The sequence below is a fragment of the Coregonus clupeaformis genome, chromosome 2 (genome assembly GCF_020615455.1).
Source record: "Coregonus clupeaformis isolate EN_2021a chromosome 2, ASM2061545v1, whole genome shotgun sequence".
Classification (NCBI taxonomy): domain Eukaryota; kingdom Metazoa; phylum Chordata; class Actinopteri; order Salmoniformes; family Salmonidae; genus Coregonus; species Coregonus clupeaformis.
Window position 1 is genome coordinate 34,675,996 of NC_059193.1, and position 21,408 is coordinate 34,697,403.

Consider the following 21,408-nt stretch of genomic DNA (forward strand, 5'->3'; position numbering starts at 1 on the left):
GCCCTACTCTTATGCCACAGACAAGGCTAGGATAGCCTTTGTGATTGCGTTGCTGCGTGGTCGAGCGCTGGAGTGGGCTTCAGCCGTTTGGGAACGACAAGACCCCTGCATGGCTTCATACCAGGGGTTCACGGCCGAGATGAGGAAGCTCTTCGACCATTCCGTCCGAGGGAGGGACGCAGCTAGGCGCCTGTTTTCGCTTCACCAAGGAACTCGCAGCGTGGCCGACTTCGTGATCGAGTTCAAGACGTTGGCTGTGGAGAGTGGGTGGAACGAGGAGTCTCTGCAAGCGGCCTTTTACCAGGGTCTGTCGGAGCAGCTCAAGGATGAGTTGATCTCCTATCCGAGCCTAGTGACCTGGACAGCTTGGTAGCCTTGTCTATTCGGGTGGATAATCGAGTCCGAGAGCAAAGGAGGGAGAAGCAATGGGGTCCGTCCAATCGATCAGCTTCTCAGTTCCCAGTCGGGTCGGGTGGTGGACCAGAACACGTCGATCATTCTCCACCACAATGGATTAGTGGAGAGGTCCTCTCTCCCGATTCTGAACCCATGCAAGTGGGGCGGCACGGGTTAACCAAGGAGGAGCGTCAACATAGACGTCAGACCAACTGCTGCCTCTACTGTGGTAGCTCGGGACATTACATCTCCACCTGTTCCCGGCGGTCGTCAAACTGCCCGGCTCGCTAAAGTTGGGAGGACTTTTAGCGAGCCAGTTTCAACCTCTCAGTACCTCTGTCAGACCCCGTTTCCGGCTACCCTTGTGAACAGGAATCAGAGCTTAGCGCTTAACGCTTTTATCGATTCAGGTGCCGATGGAAGCTTTCTTGATGCCGAGTTGGTGGAACAGCTGGGGCTTTCCAAGGAGCAATTGCCGGAAGCCATTGAAGCGACCACTCTGAACGGCAGTAGTCTGGCACGTATCACGATGAGGACTGAACCGGTTAAGATGCGGTTGTCGGGGAATCATTCTGAGATGATTTCATTCTTCATTCTGCCGTCTTCCCATGTTCCTCTGGTCCTTGGATACCCCTGGCTGAAGGAACACAATCCCACGTTCGATTGGGTGACGGGCAAGGTAACGAGTTGGAGCCTTGATTGTCATGCTAACTGTCTCAAGACTGCCTGCCCCCATGCGGTTCCCAGTCAGGTGATTGAGGCTAAACCCCCAGATTTGTCCCTGGTTCCCGAGACATATCACGATTTGGGGAAGTTTTCAGTAAGCAGAAGGCTCTGTCACTCCCTCCCCACCGACCATATGATTGTGCCATCAACCTGGTCCCTGGAGCGGTCTACCCCAAGGGAAGGTTATACAGTATCTCCCGACCTGAACGTGAGGCGTTGGAGACCTACATCAAGGAGTCCCTAGCTGCTGGTCTCGTTGGTCCCTCGTCATCACCCCTGGGGGCAGGATTCTTCTTTGTGGGTAAGAAGGATGGCTCTCTTCGACCGTGTATTGATTATCGGGGGTTGAATGACATCACGGTCAAGAACAAGTATCCCCTGCCCTTGATGAGTTCTGCCTTCGACTCCTTACAGGGTGCTACGGTGTTCACCAAGCTAGACCTACGCAATGCGTATCACCTGGTCCGGATCAGAGAGGGGGACGAGTGGTTGACGGGTTTCAATACACCGATGGGTCACTTCGAGTATCAGGTGATGCCGTTTGGACTGACCAATGCTCCAGCGGTATTCCAGAGTATGGTGAACGACGTCCTGAGAGATATGATCGGTCTCTTTGTGTTTGTTTACCTGGATGACATTCTGATCTTCTCGAAGGAACCTTCCGACCACGTCCAGCATGTCCGGCAGGTTCTGCAGCGATTGTTGGAGAATCGCCTGTTCGTGAAGGCCGAGAAGTGCGAGTTTCACGCCCACACGACATCCTTTCTCGGGTACATCATCTCCAGGGGAGAGATTAGGATGGACCAGGAGAAGGTTAGAGCGGTTCTGGAATGGGCCCAGCCCGGTACGAGATTGCAGCTCCAGAGATTTTTTGGGGTTTGCGAATTTCTACCGCAGATTCATCCGGGATTACAGCCGTGTGGCCGCTCCGTTAACTGCCTTGACTTCCAGTATCAGGACCTTCAAGTGGAATCCGGAGGCGGATCGAGCGTTTCTGGATTTGAAGAGGCGATTCACCAACGCACCGATTCTCTCTCAACCGGACACGGCCCGTCAGTTCGTCGTTGAAGTGGACGCGTCTGATGTGGGAGTTGGCGCCATCCTGTCGCAGCGATGCTCCACGGACAGTAAACTCCATCCCTGCGCCTACTACTCTCGTCGCCTTTCGCCTGCGGAGAGGAATTACGATGTGGGTAACCGGGAGCTTCTCGCGGTGAAACTCGCCTTGGAGGAGTGGCGCCACTGGTTGGAGGGGCGGAGCAACCGTTTATTGTCTGGACTGACCACAAGAATCTTGCTTACGTGCAATCGGCTAAACGTCTCAACTCCCCGTCCAGGCCAGGTGGGCGTTGTTTTTCGGACGATTCAAGTTTGCCCTGACGTTCCGACCTGGATCTAAGAACGGCAAGGCGGACGCCTTGTCCCGGATGTTCTCCAAGACGGAGGAGAGTGGGTCCAAGACCGAGACAATCCTTCCCCGGAACTGCGTCGTGGGAGCAGTTATGTGGAAGATTGAGGAGGAGGTGCTGGCGGCCCTTCGGACTCAGCCCGGTCCCGGTAACGGTCCACCCGGTCGGTTGTTTGTGCCTGAGGCGGTTCGTCCTGCTGTCCTCAAATGGTCCCACGCCAGCAAGATGGCTTGTCACCCTGGCGTGGCTCGGACAATGGCGTTTCTTCGCAGACGTTTTTGGTGGCCTGCCATGGCCGAGGATACTCGGGGTTTTGTTGCTGCCTGTCCAGTGTGTGCGCAGAATAAGAGTACCAATCGGCCCAGCTCTGGACTACTTCACCCCCTTCCTATTCCCCGGCGACCATGGTCGCATCTGGCCCTGGACTTCGTCACTGGGTTGCCCGCTTCTGAGGGGAACACGGTCGTTCTGACTATCGTGGACAGATTCAGCAAGTTCGCCCACTTTGTGCCTATTGCCAAGCTTCCCTCTGCCTCGGAGACGTCCGAGATCCTGGTTAGGGAGGTTTTCAGGGTCCACGGTTTGCCCAGTGATATCGTTTCCGACCGTGGTCCTCAGTTTACCTCTGCTGTCTGGAAGTCCTTCTGTTTGGCCATTGGAGCTACAGTCAGTCTCACATCTGGTTTTCACCCCCAATCCAATGGTCAGGCGGAGAGAGCCAACCAGAAGATGGAATCCACGCTACGCTGTCTGGTCTCTTCCAACCCCACCTCCTGGGTCTCTCAGTTGCCTTGGGTTGAGTATGCCCACAATACTCTTCCTACATCTGCCACTGGGATGTCTCCCTTCCAGTGCCTGTATGGCTACCAACCTCCCCTGTTTCCTTCTCAGGAGAAGGAGCTCTCAGTGCCTTCTGTTCAGGCCCATATTCGTCGTTGCCACCGGACCTGGCATCGGGCCAGAAAGGCACTCCTTAGAGTTTCGGACCGGTATCAGCTCCAGGCGAATCGTCGCCGGATCCCCGCTCCCACCTATACCATCGGAGATAGGGTTTGGTTGGCCACACGGGATCTTCCGTTACGGACTGAGTCCAGGAAGTTGTTACCGAAGTTCATTGGTCCGTTTGTGGTGGAGAAGGTGATCAATCCAGTGGCAGTTCGACTCAAACTACCGAGGACGCTCAGAGTCCATCCCACCTTTCATGTCTCCTGCCTCAAGCCTGTCTTCCTCAGTCCTCTGTTGCCTCCTCCGCCTCCTCCTCCTCCTCCTCGGATGATCGGAGGTGGTCCTGCCTACACGGTGCGTCGCATCATGGATTCCAGACGGCGGGGCCGGGGTTTCCAGTATCTCGTGGACTGGGAGGGGTATGGCCCTGAAGAGAGGAGTTGGATTCCGCGGCGACAGGTCCTAGATGCGGATCTCATCAGTGACTTCTACCGCCTCCATCCTGGCGCTCCGGGAGTCCGCCCGGTGGCGTTCGGTCGGAGGGGGGTACTGTAACGATCCCGGCTGTCTGAGTCGGGTCCTGGCTGGTGACTAGTGTTCCTGTTCGTAATCTCCAGTTTCCCGAGGGTTCGGGAACGCTCCGGGGAGCGCTCTTGTTTTCCGCACCTGCATCCCATCAGCAATCTGCACACCTGGTCCTGATCATCACCCTTCTTAGGCTCTGGCCTAACATCCAGTTCCTGCCGGATCGTTAGCCATGAACAGTATGTTTGTCAGCGTATCAGCCTTGAGTTCTAGCGTTAGTTTTTGTTGTTTTGCACCTTGTTGATTTGCTGTGTACTCACCTCCGTTTTGTTCTGTCTGCAGTCTCTCACCCGGAACCTTCACCCAACCTCTGCCTGATGGTCGGCGGCTGCCGAGCCATGTCTGGACCTACCACTGCACCCTCAACAACCCATCCACGCCACCCGCTCTGTCCCTGGATTATTCAGCCTCACTCGGGAGTCAATTAATAAACACTCACCTTTTTCTCTAAGTACCTTGTCCTGGTCTGCTTCTGGGTTCTGGCGTAGTAAACCGTGACAACAGGTGGACTCCAATCAAGTTTTAGAAACATCTCATGGATGATCAATGTAAACAGGATACACCTGAGCTCCATTTCGAGTCTCATAGCAAAGGGTCTGAATACTTATGTAAATAAGGTATTTCTGTTATTTAATTTCAATACATTTGCACACAAAAATATATATATATATGTTTTCGCTTTGTCATTATGGGGTATTGTGTGTAGATTGATGAGAATGTTTATTTATTTAATCCATTTTAGAATAAGGCTGTAGCGTAACAAAATGTGGAAAAAGTGAAGGGGTCTGAATACTTTCCGAATGCACTCTACATCAATATGGGGAATGATGTAAAAGGTGACATAAACTGTAGCCTACTGTGTACTAATTGACTTTTATTTTGAAAACCTCTCTTGAATAAAGCTGAGTAGGCCTACATTTGTTACAAAGGTTGTTATGAATGATACTGCAACACTCATAAAGGTGTCATGCCTGGTCTCATGAAGGTGTTATGCATGCCTTATGTATACCCCCTTCAAATAAAGTGTTACCCCATCTTTGTTGTTGGACAGGTATGCACAGAGGGTCGACTGATTCTTGAATTTGCCTTTGATGACCTCATGAGGATCAAGACCTGGCACTTCACCATCCGGCAGAACCGAGAACTCATCCCCCGCAGCATCCTGGCCATGCACGTGAGTAGTATGACATCATCAACATGTGCTGACTGCACTCACAAATGTAACACATAGAGTTGGATAGAGGGCGCTGCCCACGCTGTCACAGAAGCTATATGGCAAGATGCAAAGATGTGCCATCTATCCAAATCTATGCTTTGACATCATCAACATGTGCCACCCACGCACCATGGAGAATGATAGAGAATTATGAGAATAATAGGGAATAATAGAGAATGGTGAGAACCATAGAGAATAATGAGGACTCATCATGGATATACCCTGTTTTTGCATGGACATTGCCATTGAGTGCTTCCACCATTTTAAAGTAGTCAACTGGATGAGGATGCGTTGGGAGCGATCAGCCAATGATCAGAGCATTGTCTTTTTCAGCCTCTTGAGTCCCACACTCACGCTTCTAACCACTTTTAAACATTGTGTGTTTGCTACAGACTTCAGTTTCTTTGCATTGGATTCGTCTATTTCGTCCACCATTAGCTGTGCGATTGACAGGGGGTGAAGTATACCTAATTCACATAGGATTTGCAGTATGTTGGCAGAAATATTATTGGGCAATGTTTATATGGTTCCCTTTCAAACAGCCAAATATTTTCCACATTCTTATCGGCATTCGACTTGTATATTGCCATTGCTTGCCGCAACTGAGCAAGAGACATTCAACTATGAATCTGTTGTTGCGATCGTTGTCATGGTAACCTGAGGGCAAGCTCTAAATCCGACAGAAATGCTGTTTTCAATGTACTGCTTTCATTTCTTCACATTCACAATAGTAGGTCAACAGTAAGTTAGCAGCTCGCCATACTTGTAAATAATTTGTCATGTGTTTTATTTTCCTGTTTGGGTGAATAAAAATGTGGCTACAGTTAAACTCAAAACGTTGTAGATAGCTAACAAGCTAGCTAATGTTAGCAACAAACCAAGTCATTGTCTAGAGAAAGTTTCTTTTAGTTGCCTGGCTTGCTAGATTGACATAAATTGATGTTTTTTTTGTGCAAAAAAATTTAGCAGGTAACGTTGCTATTTGGACCAGGCTACTGACATGCCATGCGGACTGCCATTTTTGTGTTTATACTTTTTCATAATGACAAGGACAAGTTTGATGTCGGACAACAACACATAAAGGAAAGGCAGCAAAAAGTTGTCGGGATGCTAAAGTTGGTGTAAAAATGTATTGGTTTGAAAGGTGTACTAGAGATGTGTTTGTGAGATGGGTGAATCTCGAAAACGGTTTGAGCTACAAAGTATTATGAACCCACTATGAAAAGCGGAGACTCTCACGAACACGCACATGTAATGTTTTGCTCTATGACGCTCATAAGCCACACAACAGTTGTTAGAAGGTAAGGGGTTCTTCTACATAGAAGATCATAGGAAATCCCATGACGTAGTGTCTATAATACTGTAGTAAGCTCACATAGTTGCTGTCACAAATTCCAACTCCACACAGTTGTCACTGACTAGTTGGATGTTCATGTCCCACTGATCAAACAATTACTGTACTTATAGCATTCTTATAAATACATTTTTCTTACTGGTTTTTGTGTCGTGAGCATTATTTGTTGGAATGCAACTGTTTATGTCTAATTGTTTTGTCTTCTTGTAGCCATGGTTGTCCTGAAAAGAAAATGGTAAAACACTTCAATTTGAGGCTAAATATGAGGGCATAGCAAGCAGATGAAGGAAAGTTGTGAATTTCAACTTTTTCACTGTGGGAGGCCTGGGACCAATTGGTTGCATGGTTTGTAAATGGCTTTAAGCTATATCACAGCTATATAGTGGCCACAATAAATGAATGACACACAATATTTGATTCATGACTCCCGCAATGCAGGTGGCAGTAAATCACCAATATTAGTTGTATGCTTTTTTCAAACAAAAGAAGAAGAAAATTGACAACTTTAAAATGGAGATGGCCTCAATGGCGCTGCTTGTGCTCTCACAGACGCTAAAATGGCACAATACAAAAATAAGTCCTCTAACTATATGTCACCCACCCATTTTCCATTCAGGTGTATCCTATCCTCAAATTGTAATGCGAGTCCTACTCCACAGGGTCTGAAGTGCCCCAACTCCACCAAGACACTTAAATGCTATTCATAGCATATGAATTTAAAAGCCATACAAAGCAGTTTAGAAAGTGTCCCAATTTGGAGGGATTTGATAAACCAATTTATTTGCAGACATCAAAGGAAAGCTTGGATCAAAGAGGCCCCTTGCCTGAGCAAAAAAAAAACAACAAGGTCAAATGAATAATCTGTTTAATTCCAGTAAGTGTAACGAACATAATAGTCACACGGAGGGAAGGCAAGTGAAGTGAGCAAATTATAGGTTGTCATAATTCCATACGTTAGACATAGTATATTATATTCAGTAGTGCACAGTCATACTCTTGACATACTCTAGTATCTTGAATATGTATGCATCAAATACATTACCCATATGCATGTAACCCATCATAACCTAAACGCATAGCCTACCTCGAAGTGTGTAACAATGACTGATAGAAACAGTCTATTTTCTTCAGCCCTGTGGACCTACAGGTATATTTCAGAAGTAGTTTTCCCCGTATAGCCAGCCGCCTTCTTTTTGCCAAATCTTGATATGAAATTCACACACCATTAAATTGGCCCCTGTGGGTATTCCCACTAATTCCAGGAGAGTAGGGTATTGTGGGCCCTAGCCTAATATTTCACAGGCATGTGAGGGATGTGTAAAAGTGAGTTAGCTCTTTTGATCATAGCCTGGACTAATGAAAAGGGTAGAGAGAGCCAGGGCTGGAAGTGAGAAGATTGAATTTAGACAGACACAATTGTGCTTGTGCGTATGCACACTGACATGCACACAACACACACACACATACACACACATGCGCGTACACACACACACGCATGCACGTACACACACACACATCGCAGGCTTTTTTAAATAACATTTTAAACATAATTTTTTTTGCTCGAGCATTCATTTCTTGTAAAAGCACACATTTTGGAATGGAAATGATGTGGGTATTTCATAGTCTCACAGTTTTGTGGGTATTTAAAGTTAGACTATTCTGACACTGAATGTTATTTTCGAATGGGTATTCAATGTAGTTATTGATAACCATGGTTGAGAAAGCATTTGACACCTCTTGGAGTCACAGGTTCTAACAATACTAAGCTGTAATGAGGTGGCTAGTTGGCGTTGTTATTTAATATCCATTTTCAAATTATAGTCCTTTATCCACATACTCAGACTCAACTTTATGGTAGTCATTGGTTCAATAGCGACCTAGCCAATGCTAGAGCAGAAGCAAAGCAAAGTTCTGTCTTTCTCTCCTCTTGGACAATACAGAATGACTTGATATTTTCCTTCCTGACTTTCTCTACACAAAGATACGACTGGAGATGATACTATGCATTTTTCATAAGCTTCTGAATGGAAGCATGCGCCAGGCCAAGCGGTCTCTTGCTTTGTCAATACACTGCATTTTCAGACTGAAGACTTCTATTATATGAAAGAGTGCTAACTGTATGTTGCCTCTCTCAATTTCATTACCAATACCCCCGCTCCCCGCTCCCCCTTCCCCAACCCTTAGGCACAAGACCCCCAGGTTTTGGAGCAGCTCTCCAAAAACATCACCCGCATGGGGCTCACCAACTTCACCCTCAACTACCTCAGGGTAAGATCTCTCTCTCTCTCTCTCGTTCACTCACTCACACACTTTAATTCAATCACCCTTTTTCTCTCTCTCCTCTGTCTGTGTCTGTGTGGGTCTATCTGTCTTTCTGTTGCTTTCTCTCTTTTCCTTTCACACTCACATAAAGACACACAAAGAAAGACAGGCACTCACACGCCGCCACTACTCAATCTATCAATCACCTTGATATACCATCCACCATTTTAATTAGGTATGGCTACCTGAAGATTCTTTTTCAGGATATTTTAAGAATTTCAAGAACAAATATACAAAATTACATTCACAGACTGACAGCTATCACAATGTGTTATTGTAATGAAAACAATACTTAAATACATCAGTGAATATCCCCCTATATGTATATCCTTGCTTACTTTTTAGGTCCATTCCTCACTGTATTTATAACATATATTTAGTAAAAGTCTCAGCAGCCTGCACCAGAATACATTAGACATTATTTCAGCTGTCTTTTGTTTGTGCTTTTCATTCCAAGACTGAGTGACAGCTCCGATTTCCAAATGGGAGAACAAGAGAGGAAGAGCGAGGGAGAAACGAGAGAGGGGGCGAATTAATTGGATCGAGAAAATTAGCATAACATTAATGAACGCTCCCTGTTGAGACTCATAATTGTGAAATGCCGCGCGGAGAGACGGCGAAGAGCCTAGCCACTGTTTATTTAGAAGACTGTGGAGAGAGAGAGGGAAGAAAGAGAGAGAGCGACAGAGAAAGAGGGCTTGGGGGTTGATTTTTTAACAACCATTCTTACCATTTTGTTGGACTTCTTTTTTGTTCTTGTTGTTGTTGATGTTGTCATAGCAGTTTACCATGAAAATGATTATAGAATGCATATGGATTAATCATATGGAATATATTGAGTGCAGTTTTGGAGATGTTTGTGTCATAACACACCTATATTATCATTTATTTTATTTTTTATATTTTCACCTTTCTATTTTGAATTTGAGCCTTGCTTTTCAGTTATTGACAGCATATCATCCATTACCTATAGGAGATTTCTCCATTGGCCGTTAGTGTAGAACTACTAGGCTATTCCTTTGAGGGTTGGTTAGTTTTTTTAAATGACACCCTTCCCCACAACCTACCTCATTTATCCCAAATAAAAACACCCCCTGTCATTTTTCACCAACAAATCCTAGTCTAATTGGCCGACTTTTGGAGGTCGGCGTGGGGTTAATTTCATACTGTACTTTGAGGAAACATCATCATTCTTACTCACGTCACAGTGAGCCATAGCGATTTCTCTCTCGCTATCTTAGTGACGGTGTTCAGAAAAAACACGCCCTTTCCTCACATAAATGGAGTCTTTATTGTCTTTCGAAAGGCACTCGTCCGTTTCCCATCGTTTATCAGTTCTTCCCAAAGAGACTGACCGTTTCCTGGCCAAGGGTCAGTGTATTTAAGCCTTTCCGTGTATTAGAGCCATAAAGCAGGCTTCCTACCGTTGAACCTGAAAATAGCACTTGTTTTCAGGCTCAAATCATTTTACATTTTTGTCATTTAGCAGACGCTCTTATCCAGAGCGACTTACATGAGCAATTAGGGTTAAGTGCCTTGCTCAAGGGCACATCGACAGATTTTTCACCTAGTCAGCTCGGGGATTAGAACCAGCAACCTTTCGGTTACTGGCACAACACTCTTAACCACTAAGCTACCTGCCGGCCCAGGGATTGTTCCCTGAGCTAGGGGGGATATAGTTGTGTCAAGAGGACAATATCAGAGAAAGAACATGGGTTTGGTGGGCTACATGCATGTTCACTTTGCCTGCAGACAGTCCAATGCCATTATAAAATAGCTCTGTAGTAATAGAGTGAATGGCATTGGTGGACCCTGTGACTCGTTGCTCTGGTATTTCAAAAAACATCTCAGAGTAGGAGTGCTGGTCTAGGATGAGGTCCGTCCCCCCTACATATAATCGTATTCCTTGTGATCTAAAAGCCTAAACTGATCCTATATCAGCAGTCCTACTTTGAATACAGGCCCAGGTCTGTTTTGATAGGCCTATGAGTATAAACCTACTGTAAGTGCCCAAACAGAGTTTGGTCATAGTGAATTGGCTGGTTAAGAGAACTGTTGAGGGAGGTAGTTTGCCTCATGTGAAACTCTGTCCTATTCAAACTGCCAAACTGGCCCACATGTGTCCTCTTTGTGATGACTTCATAGGTCACTTGAGGATGCTCCTTGTTGGATTCTCTAATTGTACACGGAGTTTCAGATACAGTATGTATAAGTGATACCCTTTTGAGCGAAGCTCACATAGTGATTAAAGATCCATCTTCACCAACATGGAAAACATGCACTGTATAAGCATTTGTGTTTTAATACTACCGAATCTAACATTTGCATGTGTGTGTGTGTGTGTGTGTTCGTGTTCGTGTTCTCCATCACCTGCAGCTGTGTGTCATCCTGGAGCCCATGCAGGAGCTCATGTCCAGGCACAAGACCTACAACCTCAGCCCTAGGGACTGTCTGAAGACATGCCTGTTCCAGAAGTGGCAGAGAATGGTGGCCCCACCAGGTAACGTTTATACTGCCTTAATAACCAAACACACTTGTCTGCAATTGTCAATGGATGCGTCCCAAATGGCACCATATTCTCTATATAGTGCACTACTGTTCACCAGAGACCTATGGGACGCAGCCAATGTTGTTATAGTGACTTATAAGTAATAGGAGAGCTGAGGTGACATAGTGACAATGGTTAGATTGTCTAATTTCTAATGAGACCATGTTGAAAGAACAGAGAAGGTAAATATCTATTATATTGCGTATGCTTAAAATGTATTCTCCCTGTCAGGAATCGGGAAATTTATAAGGAATGGCTCTGGAATTTTAATTTGAATAGACCGTAACTGGACATTTCAGGGTTTTATGATTGATGTTCGAAGGGTGGTTCTTGAAAAATAGTTGGCTTAAATTGGCTGGAGTAGAAATGAGCAGGTGTTTTGGACATATTCGAGGGCTGCAAATTACTGCAATGTTCGCCAGGGCATGACAAGACGTCTTTCAAAAGCAACACCAGTAGAAACCCTTTGACTCAGATCTGTGTAATGTGCAAGGCTTCTGAACTTTAATTAAGGGTGGCTGGTGTAATCAAACTACAAGATCCAACTCCCTCACGGATGGATCCCCAGAGGTTTGAATTCTCACTTAGGATTTTTTTTTAGTTTTCACTGTCAATGAATGTAGAATCTTCTTGAACAGACCCTTTGAAAAAGGATAGGTTGAACTGTCAATGTCTAATTGTGCGCAAGGGGATAAATCTTTGTTCAATTGCACGTTGTATAGTGTCAGGGTTAAGTGAAAAAAATGTTAAGATGCCAAACGTATCAGCTGTATAGGAGCTGAGACAGCTTTGGGATCCAGAATCCTCTGTGTATGTGTTTACAGATTGCCTTGACTCAATACTGGTTTCCAGACTAGTGGACTTTATGCTTAACATTGTATTGGGTGTATAGCCAGGTTATTAGAATGGTAGCTTTAGTCATTTGAAACAGATCTAGGTTCAGTTTTGCTGGTCATAAATCTTTCGTGTGCCACTACAGCTTGTCCGTCCAGCTGTGTTTTTAAACAAAACCAAACGGAACTAAGCCGGTCTACTGTAATTGTGGTTCCCTCATTAGTCGAGTTTTTCATCTTTCCTCCAATTCTTCTCGGACCAGGAAAATAGTTCTGGTTTAGCGAGGAAGGAAGCACGGCCGCATTTATGCGCTGATAAGTATTCTTTGTGGAAATGGATGTGAGTTTTAGTGAATTTTTTGTTCAACATAAACGTAAACAGTCGTGATGCCAGAAAAGGTTGTTTCTGACAATGGACATCATGTTCCTGTACCCAGGTTTGTCAAAGTAGTGGATGGGAATTGGTAATAGACGTCACAATTTTGATAGTTTCTCGTGACAACCATAAACATTAAAATGTAGTAGTAATAGAGAAGTTGATTTGGTTCTAGTTGCAGACATTACAGTTTAGATTTTTTTTAAACGTGTGTATGCTCCTCAGTCATGTTATCTTTTCAGATAAATTATACACTGAGTGTACAAAACATTAAGAACACCTTCCTAATATAGAGTTGCACCCCCCCTTTTGCCCTCAGAACAGCCTCAATTTGTTGAGGCATGGACTCTACAAGGTGTCGAAAGCGTTCCACAGGGATGCTGGCCAATGTTGACTCCAATGCTTCCCACAGTTGTGTAAAGTTGGCTCGATGTCCTTTGGGTGGTGGATCATTCTTGATACACACGGGAAACTGTTGAGTGTGAAAAACCCAGCGGCGTTGCAGTTCTTGACGGAAACCGGTGCGCCTGGCACCTACTACCATACCCTGTTCAAAGGCACTTTATTCTTGCCCATTCACCCTCTGGCAAACATACACTATCCATGTCTCAATTGTGTCAAGGCTCACCAACCCTTCATCTACACTTATTGAAGTGGATTTAACACATTTCCTGGATTCACCTGGTCAGTCTATGTCATGGAAAGAGCAGGTGTTCTTAATGTTTTGTACACTTAGTGTATGTTTGAATACTAAAGCATCTCCCTTGGTGTGATTAGTATAAGAACCTCTAAAAATGTATTTCATTTTCAGACATCTTTTTGAAGATCACAGATGATATATATATTTTTTACTGAGATTCAGAGCAATAACATTCTCTTACAAACACTTGGTGAAAATGGCTAAATAAATGTATTCATAAATTATGTATTTCAGAAACAATGTTTTGGAGATATAAGTACTGCTAAGATCTCTACTTAACCTATTTCATTACTTTACACAAGATTAATGATCAAGGATATACACATGCTTTTTTAATTGCATCTTTTATTAATGTATTCATTAAATGTCTAGCTCATAAAAAACATGTATTTTCATAATTGCAAGTCTTCTACAGTAATAATGTTTAGGCAATATCTTTCTTGCAGGGAATGTACAATTTTTTCTCCTTCATTCTCTCTGTTTTCATTTCTGGTCTGTCTCTCTTTCTCCCTCTGTCTGGCATTTAATTACATAAAATAATTAATCACTTCAATAAAACAAAACTAATTTTGGCTCCGGTTTTAGCTGGACACCCACAGAACTTCAAAACGGAAATATTCCCCACAAATCACAAAAAAGGTACCTTTTCTGTCTTCGTATAGTTTTCAATAGAGATAGAAGTAGTCTAGGGGAGCTGCATTTTATTCTCCCTGAACGGAATGCCAAGAAATGCATTGTCGTGTACTTTGTATTTTCGTCATGAATGCTCAACACATGTCACATTTTTCATTCTAAGTCACTATGAAATTCAAAAATGTACCCCAAATGTTTGCTAAAACACCACACTGTGCATCACCACTTCATATAATGATGCACACAAACAAACAATCTGACTCACAAATGCAATTCACAGCAAAGCAAAGCAATAAATGGCTACAGAAGCCTGTACAACTAAAGATACACTGTAGATACAGTAGGACAAAAGGTGATGTTATCGATCGTTTTAATGTGGAGAGACTATCGAGAACTGTACAACACCAAGGTCATTAAGGCAGTCACATTAAGTCAAGCAGCAAGGTCTATCGTTGAGCAATTATGCAAATGAAACAGGGGTTCTTTCTTACTAGAGCATGTCATGGGAGATGTTAACGCCTTTTGATTTCACCTCTGATGTTAACAAAGCATGGATCATTTTTGAGTTGTTGCGTATTGTGTGTATTGTGTGTGTCTGTCTGTCTGTCTGTCTGTGGATGCTTGCATGGGTGTGTGTGCAAGTCTACATGCACGTGCGTGTATGTGTTACCCCCACCTTGGTATATGCATTATGTTGTCCGCCATGGCTCTTGTTTCCTTTGCTGGTCGCGCCAAAGCTGAGCCAACGAGACAGACGACGACGAAGAGGAGGAAAAGGAAGAACTCTGCCAGCAGCGCCAACAGCAGCGTGGGCAACGCCAACAGTAAGAAGAGAAGCCCTGCCAGCAACTTCAGCCTCTCCAGTCAGGTACCTGTAAGCATCAGCTCTACCGGTTTGGCCCTCTCTTACCCAGCTATACACCCCATACAACCCTTATACACAGCTACTATAGACGCACAGGCAGGAAGGCATGTATTGAAACACATTTCATTTATAGGACTATCAGTCTACCATCATATAATATGTTTATTCAAGTATTCACCTAGAATCTAGAATTATCCTCCCCTGTTGCTTCATTTACACCCTCTGCTCTGGGGATTGCTATATCAACCAGCGCTCCATGGCTCTAGTCTATCCCATGTATACCGTATTTGCTTCCTCGACATGTCAATACAACGGGCCACTCAACACAGTTTGAGGTTAAACGCCTACTTAAACCACTGAGTGTTGCACCTCACGCTTCACATCGCTCCGGGGGATAAAGTGCTATTGCGCTTCAATTGTTTGCACAGGCTATAGTACTCTCTCATTATCACTCACTGGGTTTGCTAGACGTATGTATGGACTGTAAGGAGTCATACTGACTGCTTAGTACTGTAGTCCATCTGGCTGGGGGTGTTTTTAGGAGGAAGGGGGGCAGGGAGACTGGGGAACTGTGAACTCTCTTTGTTTTGGGTTGGGTTGTTCCACACGGTGCCTTGCAGGTCATGCTTTTGAATCCACAATGCGTCTCTCTTTTTTCTCTCTTTCTCTTTCTTTCTCTATGTATATATTTTCTCTCTCTCTCTCTCTCTCTCTCACTCACATAGACACACACCCTCTCCAACTCAAGCTCTCCCCTCTCTCTTGCTCTTTCTGGATCTCCCCCTCTCTCTCGATCTCTCTTCCTCTTTCTCCCTTTCTCACACCTTCTCCAACTCTAGCTCCCTCTCACTCTCTTTCACAACCCCCCTCCTTCTATCTCTTACTCAATCACTCGCGGACACACACATACACACACGCGCACCCACACCCACCCACCCACACACAATTGTTTTCTCGGTGGAAGGCTGTTTGGCTCTGCGCCATCTCTCATTATCACATATCTGTATACACCCCCCTCTCCCTACTCCCCCCTCCTGAAACACACACTTCCTATGGCTAACGTTGACACGCATCTATAAGAGCAGCGGCGGAAACATGCTGGTTACATATGTTGCACGCCAGCTAGCTTTGTCTGAGAAGTTGTTCGTTCGTTGGCTGAGCACAGGCCCTACGTGAGCCCAATGACAATAAGAAGTGGACCCTGGCGAGGAAAGGGAGGGAGGGGGTGAATGGGGGGCATAGGGAAGGGAGGGGGAGTGGGTTGTTGTGTTGTTCAACAGTGACCTCTACTGGTCGCTGGGCTGAAATGACATTGAAAACCATGCAGAGTGCCACTACGTGTTTGCTGGGGGATTCTTTTGGAACATTCAGATAGAAATGGATTGCATAGAACAGACTTGATTGTCTCTCAGGTAGAAAAGGGAAGTGTGTTAGCTTTATTTGATACATTTCTATATGCATCCCTCTGAACATTTCAGCTCACGGAATATACCCCTGAAAATAATCCTGAGCCCTTACCTACAGTGGTGTAAAGTACTTAAGGAAAAATACTTTAAAGTACTACTTAAGTTGCGTTTTTGGGTATCTGTACTTTACTTTACTATTTATATTTTTGACAACTTTTACTTTTACTCCAATACATTCCTAAAGAAAATAATGTACTTTTTACTCCTTACATTTTCCCTGACACCCAAAAGTACTCGTTACATTTTGAATGCTTAGCAGGACAGGAAAATTGTCAATTTTTTCCACCACTGCTTAAATACACATTCTGTGTTTGCAGATCTTAAGGGACTAGATAGGCTTATGCTGAAGGCCCTTCAATGGGCATAGGGGAGCATCCACCATATTGCTTACACCTGTCCAGTTCCTTCAGACCTGCAAACACAGAAGGAGTAGGGGGCCAAGGGGGTTGTCTAATCCCTGAAAAAGGATGCTAATAAACTAACTGATGATCAGACAGTGAGCATTCTTAGCTGTCTTAACAGCCCATTGGTCCATTCAGGGCTAGCTAATGCTAAAAGTTATTAATTAGATAACAATTAACACTCCCCCCAATCCCAGTCTGGCTACCAGCTGTTGTCATTGGTGGGGGGGGGGTAGGTTGACAGCCAACTTCACAGGAACAGATGGGGAATTCAAGGCTTGTTGGCAATCACAATGTTTTGAGCTAATGACTCAATTAGCTATACAAATGAAAAAAATCTGTGGATATCGTCATTTAATCAAAAAGCTCACCTAAATTAATTAGCGCAATTAAGGCGTTTTGGCGGTCGCTAGTGGGGTTTGAGAGAAGTTTTTGAAAAGAGGCTTGTGTTGCATCTCGGATAAACAAACTACCCCCCCCCCCCCCCCACCCGGAGCCTATTTGGTGCAGTTGTGTGTGTGTATGTGTGTGTCGGTGTGCATGTGCATCAGAGGAGGGGAGGAGGGGAGTGAGAGCTCCCATGCAACGTCGCGTCGACACACATGGGCAGTGAAGCATGTGCTCCATTTAACTGTGCGGCTGCCTCCCTAGATGCAGTGGGAGGTTGTGGGCTGCTGAGGAGAGAGAGGCTTTAGCAGACCAGGGGAGATGAGATATACAACTCAGCCTGCATAGAACAACCAACACCATCCTAACATTGTCCATTTGATCACATATTTATAACTACTGGTAATCAATCATCTAACATTGCTTGAATTACTGAATTGCATCTCCTAAATACTGTTACTTATTTTTAGACCTGTACATATCAAAATAGAGAGTTGCATCACCCAATTCCTTCACATTGCAAATAAAGAATCAACCAAAGAATACAACTCCCTATGTTTTCATCTCTGACCTCAACACAGGGGGTCATCTCTTTGAAATATGTCCTACATGATTACTATTGATGGGCCTGCGAGGGTCAGGAAGGGGAAGATAGTCCACTTCGTCAGTGGGGGGAGGGTTTCATTTGCACCGAGTGCTCCGAGAGGGGTCGACCGTGTACATGCGGTATCACCGGCTTCACCATACACACACTCCTGAAAATTCCCCCCACGCACCAACTGTTATTACAGGAGCGGCAGGGGGTTGGGTGGAAACAAGGTAAACACACGGCCAAGGGTAATGCTCCGGGCTTTACCCCTTTGGTGAAGCAACAAACACACATCATCAGCAGTTGAAGCACACCAGCTTATGGGTTCGACAGGTTAGAAGCTCATGAGTAGTTGTCATAGAGATGGATAGAGGACTCACTTGCCACAGAAGACTGTGAAAGCATGGGCAGCTTATGGGTTGTAGTATAATGCTCTATACAGGTTTTATCCTAGGTTGGGATTCAATCCGATCACCGTTAGATCTGTGTTATAGCACTTGACATTTAAAGGTAATTTCCAATTGAGCGTGAATGCGATCTCTGCGAACGTCGGGGAAAATGCCTTTAAAATCTGTATTGTCGGCTGTCTAGCATGCTGTGCTATGAATTGAATCCCAGCCTTAGTAAAGATGTTCTTGTAGCTATAATAGAATGGTGTCTCATTGCCTTACCAACATATGGTGTCAAAAGTAAGATCTGAACCCACACCTCCATTCTGGGTTAGAATAGAAGCTCAGGGGTAGGCTACTTGTGTAGGCTACTGGTCTTGATGAGCCTCAATGTCCTCTAGTGTTTTTGCTTTTGTCCACTTTTGGGCCCTTTTGATCCTTAATTGCTTTGGGTGGAATATCATCCATAGAGACACTAATCATCATTATTCAGCAACAAGCAGGAACACAGACAGCCTTAAAGCTGCAATATGTAACTTTTGTGAGCAACCTGACCAGTTATAGGTCTGTCATTCTCATTGAAAGCATGTCTAGGAAGCGGTAGATCTCTTCTATGTGCACTATTTCTATGCTTCCCATTCTTAAGTTTTGTTCGTCTTTTACTTTCGGTTTTGTACACCAAATTCAAACAGCTGAAAATACAAGAAATTTGGTTATGGACAAGACATTTCACAGCGGTTTAGATGGTACAATGATTCTCTCTACACTATACTTGCTTGTTTTGTCACATAAAACAAAAATTCGGCAATCTATTAGAATTTTACCAAACAGGAAATGGCGGCGCGATTTCTGCATAGTGCACCTTTAAGCGACTTACATCCCATTAAGGTCATGTATAAAAACTCTGGGCAGGCCATTATTTTGGCTACCGTGGCTATGCCCCAATAGGATGACAATGTCCCCATCCACAGGGAACGAATGGTCACTAAATGGTTTGATGAGCATGAAAATGATGTAAACCATATGCCATGGCCATCTCAGTCACCAGATCTCAACCCAATTGAACACTTATGGGAGATTCTGGAGCGGCGCCTGAGACAGCGTTTTCCAGCACCATCAACAAAACACCAAATGATAGAATTTCTGGTGGAAGAATGGTGTTGCATCCCCCCAATAGAGCTCCAGACACTTGTAGAATCTATGCCAAGGTGCATTTAAGCTGTTCTGGCTCGTTGTGGCCCAACGCCCCATTAAGACACTTTATGTTGGTGTTTCCTTTATTTTTGTGTCATGAATTGTGACAAAGATTTAGAGTTAGTATAACATGCAGATCACACCATAAAATGAATATGACCAATATAGAATAATCAATATATAATAAATTCTATATATCACATATAATCTCTCAGAAGTCCATACATTTCTCACACATGCAACAATGTGTCCCTCAAAATGTCTGACCTCTGACCTTTGATCTCTCTCCTTTGTCTTTCAGGACGTGATGGTGGTGGGCGAGCCCACCCTGATGGGCGGGGAGTTCGGGGACGAGGATGAGCGTCTGATCACGCGTCTGGAGAACACGCAGTATGATGCCACCAACGGATTGGACGACGAGGATGACTTCAACGGCTCGCCTGCCCTCGGCAATAACAGCCCGTGGGGCAGCAAGCCGCCCAACAACCAGGATAGCAAGGCCGAGAGCACAGCGCCGCAGTCGTCACAGTAGAACACACAGAGACCAAGGATACCAAGAGCACAGTCAGTGCCCCAACTCTCATATGTACACTTAGGGGACATTTAACTCCAATGGTTAAATGTCACTATTTTGTACATTATCTAATGAGACCATGTTGCCCTCACAGTAAAACACAGAGGGAAGATTTAAAAAACTGTACATATTTTGCCCACTAGGGCAGAGCCCTCTAAAACCTCAAATTGTACTGAATTTAACCCTGTTGGCAAATGTTTCCACATCATGGTCAATGGTGTCACTATCACTCATCATGGTCAATCATCTCCACCAAATACCAGAACAATTCTTCTCCAACTTCACTGTAACATCCTGGAGAGAGACTGAGACAGAGAACTGACTGACATTGCACAGCAATATCCATACGATAAAGACTACTTTTCCATCCAAATGCATACAGGTTGTATGCATTGCAATGATGACATTAAACAATACTGGGTTTTATTTTTTCAATTTTTCCTAGAATTCCTCTGTTTGGATTTGGTGGGAATTCCCAGTGTTAGGGAAGTTGTAATTGCTCTGGGAATGACACAAGGCCAGTGTCTTCATCTGAATTCTACTTCATGGACACCTTCTCATTCCTTGAGCTTTAACTGTAGTGGGAATTCTGTGGTTGTTGCCCTTTTGACCTTTGAGCTGCAGGTTACGACCCCTCTGGGACAGTTGACAGTGGAAGTCAAAACAAAACATCAAAAACAAAATGTCTCTTTTAAGAGCATCAGCCTCAATGAGAACGAACCGGCAAGGTTTTACTCAGCCACCAAACTACACGAGACGTCGTCGTCTTGAGCATTTGCATTTTTATTGGAAAATAATTTGGCTGTTGGTTTATTTACATTGTTGTTGTTTTTATTTTTTCCAATTTCCAATTAAAAGGAAAGTGACTCTGTTTCACCACTATGGACAACTTCAAGTGAGACACTCGTGTTCCAGGATTTCCTTTCCAGAATTACAGCAGTCGTCGCAGATTGTTATTTCATGCAAACCTGTTCGATTGTGTTTGTAGTCTATTGGTGTTCTTTTGCTTCTCCCCAAAATACTTTCCAATCAGATTTGTACGTTGCCAATCAGTATGTGAACTTTGCTGACATACACCAATGCATTAATGTTTTTTTTTCTTATTTTGGATTTGTCTTTGTTCTTTCCCTTTAATGACTGACCTATTCCAAACTGATATTAAAGGTTCAATGCAGTCGTTTTTATCTCAATATCAAATCATTTCTGGGTAACAATTAAGTACCTTACTGTGATTGTTTCAATTAAAATGGTCAAAAAGAAACAAAAATAGCTTCTTAGCAAAGAGCAATTCCTCAAGCAATAATTTTTTCTAACAGCTTTTACACTAAAAGCGCATTATCATCATTTTCTCAATTTCACAGTATTATTCCAACCTCATAGTGTGAAAATATATATAAAAAACAGGAACATCACGTTTTTGACTGCACTGGGTCTTTAAAACTTTGCATGATTTAACTTTTGTTGTTTGATATATGTACCTTTTTGAGTTGGTCAGACATT

At 44.2% G+C, this 21,408-nt stretch overlaps 1 protein-coding gene across 6 annotated transcripts in view; it reads left to right on the plus strand.

Moving 5' to 3' along the window:
* Window positions 1-21,011, plus strand: part of LOC121535458 (LIM domain-binding protein 2) — an 85,152-nt gene extending 64,141 nt beyond the window's left edge. Inside the window, exons 4-9 of one of the 6 annotated variants that reach the window (XM_041842555.2) lie at window positions 5,113-5,235; window positions 8,816-8,899; window positions 11,330-11,453; window positions 13,996-14,049; window positions 14,769-14,917; window positions 19,636-21,011. In XM_041842555.2, the coding sequence (XP_041698489.1) occupies window positions 5,113-5,235; window positions 8,816-8,899; window positions 11,330-11,453; window positions 13,996-14,049; window positions 14,769-14,917; window positions 19,636-19,866 (765 nt within the window). In that variant the 3' untranslated portion in view covers window positions 19,867-21,011. The remainder of the gene's footprint in view (window positions 1-5,112; window positions 5,236-8,815; window positions 8,900-11,329; window positions 11,454-13,995; window positions 14,050-14,768; window positions 14,918-19,635) is intronic. The other 5 variants (XM_041842564.2, XM_041842573.2, XM_041842579.2 and 2 more) reach the window with 5 other exon arrangements.
* The last annotated feature ends 397 nt before the right edge of the window (window positions 21,012-21,408 follow it).